General features: G+C 51.8%; 1 protein-coding gene across 1 annotated transcript in view; it reads left to right on the top strand.

The window, feature by feature from the left end:
- EMH_0057530 (uncharacterized protein) overlaps nt 1-172 on the top strand; it is a gene marked incomplete at both ends in the record, with an annotated part of 763 nt that extends 591 nt beyond the window's left edge. Inside the window, one exon of the mRNA XM_013497485.1 lies at nt 47-172. Coding sequence (XP_013352939.1) covers nt 47-172 — 126 coding nt within the window. The remainder of the gene's footprint in view (nt 1-46) is intronic.
- Nucleotides 173-311: the final 139 nt, after the last annotated feature.

Below are 311 nucleotides of genomic sequence, written 5' to 3'. Positions count from 1 at the left end.
AGCGCTGCTGCTGCTGCTGCTGCTGCGGCTGCTGCTGCTGCTGTAGGAGCAGCTGCAGCAGCAGCAGAGGGAGCAGCAGCAGCAGCAGCAGCAGCAGCAGCAGCAGAAGCAACAGCAGCAACATGCAGTGCGGAGCCCGCCGGTCTCCATATCCTCCTGCAACAAACCCTAAACCCTAAACCCTAAACCCTAACTTTTTTCGATTGTATATAAATATTGTACTTTGGCTGCAAGGGTTTGTCTCTATCTTCATATATTTGGGGTCTAGGGTTTAGGGTTTAAGGTTTAGGGTTTAGGGTTTAGCAGGCAGT

The sequence above is a fragment of the Eimeria mitis genome, genomic scaffold, assembly GCF_000499745.2.
Source record: "Eimeria mitis Houghton genomic scaffold, Emh_scaff2707, whole genome shotgun sequence".
Taxonomy (NCBI): Eukaryota; Apicomplexa; class Conoidasida; order Eucoccidiorida; family Eimeriidae; genus Eimeria; species Eimeria mitis.
The sequence above is the reverse complement of the archived record's forward strand: the minus strand, read 5'-3'. Positions and strand labels throughout refer to the sequence as shown.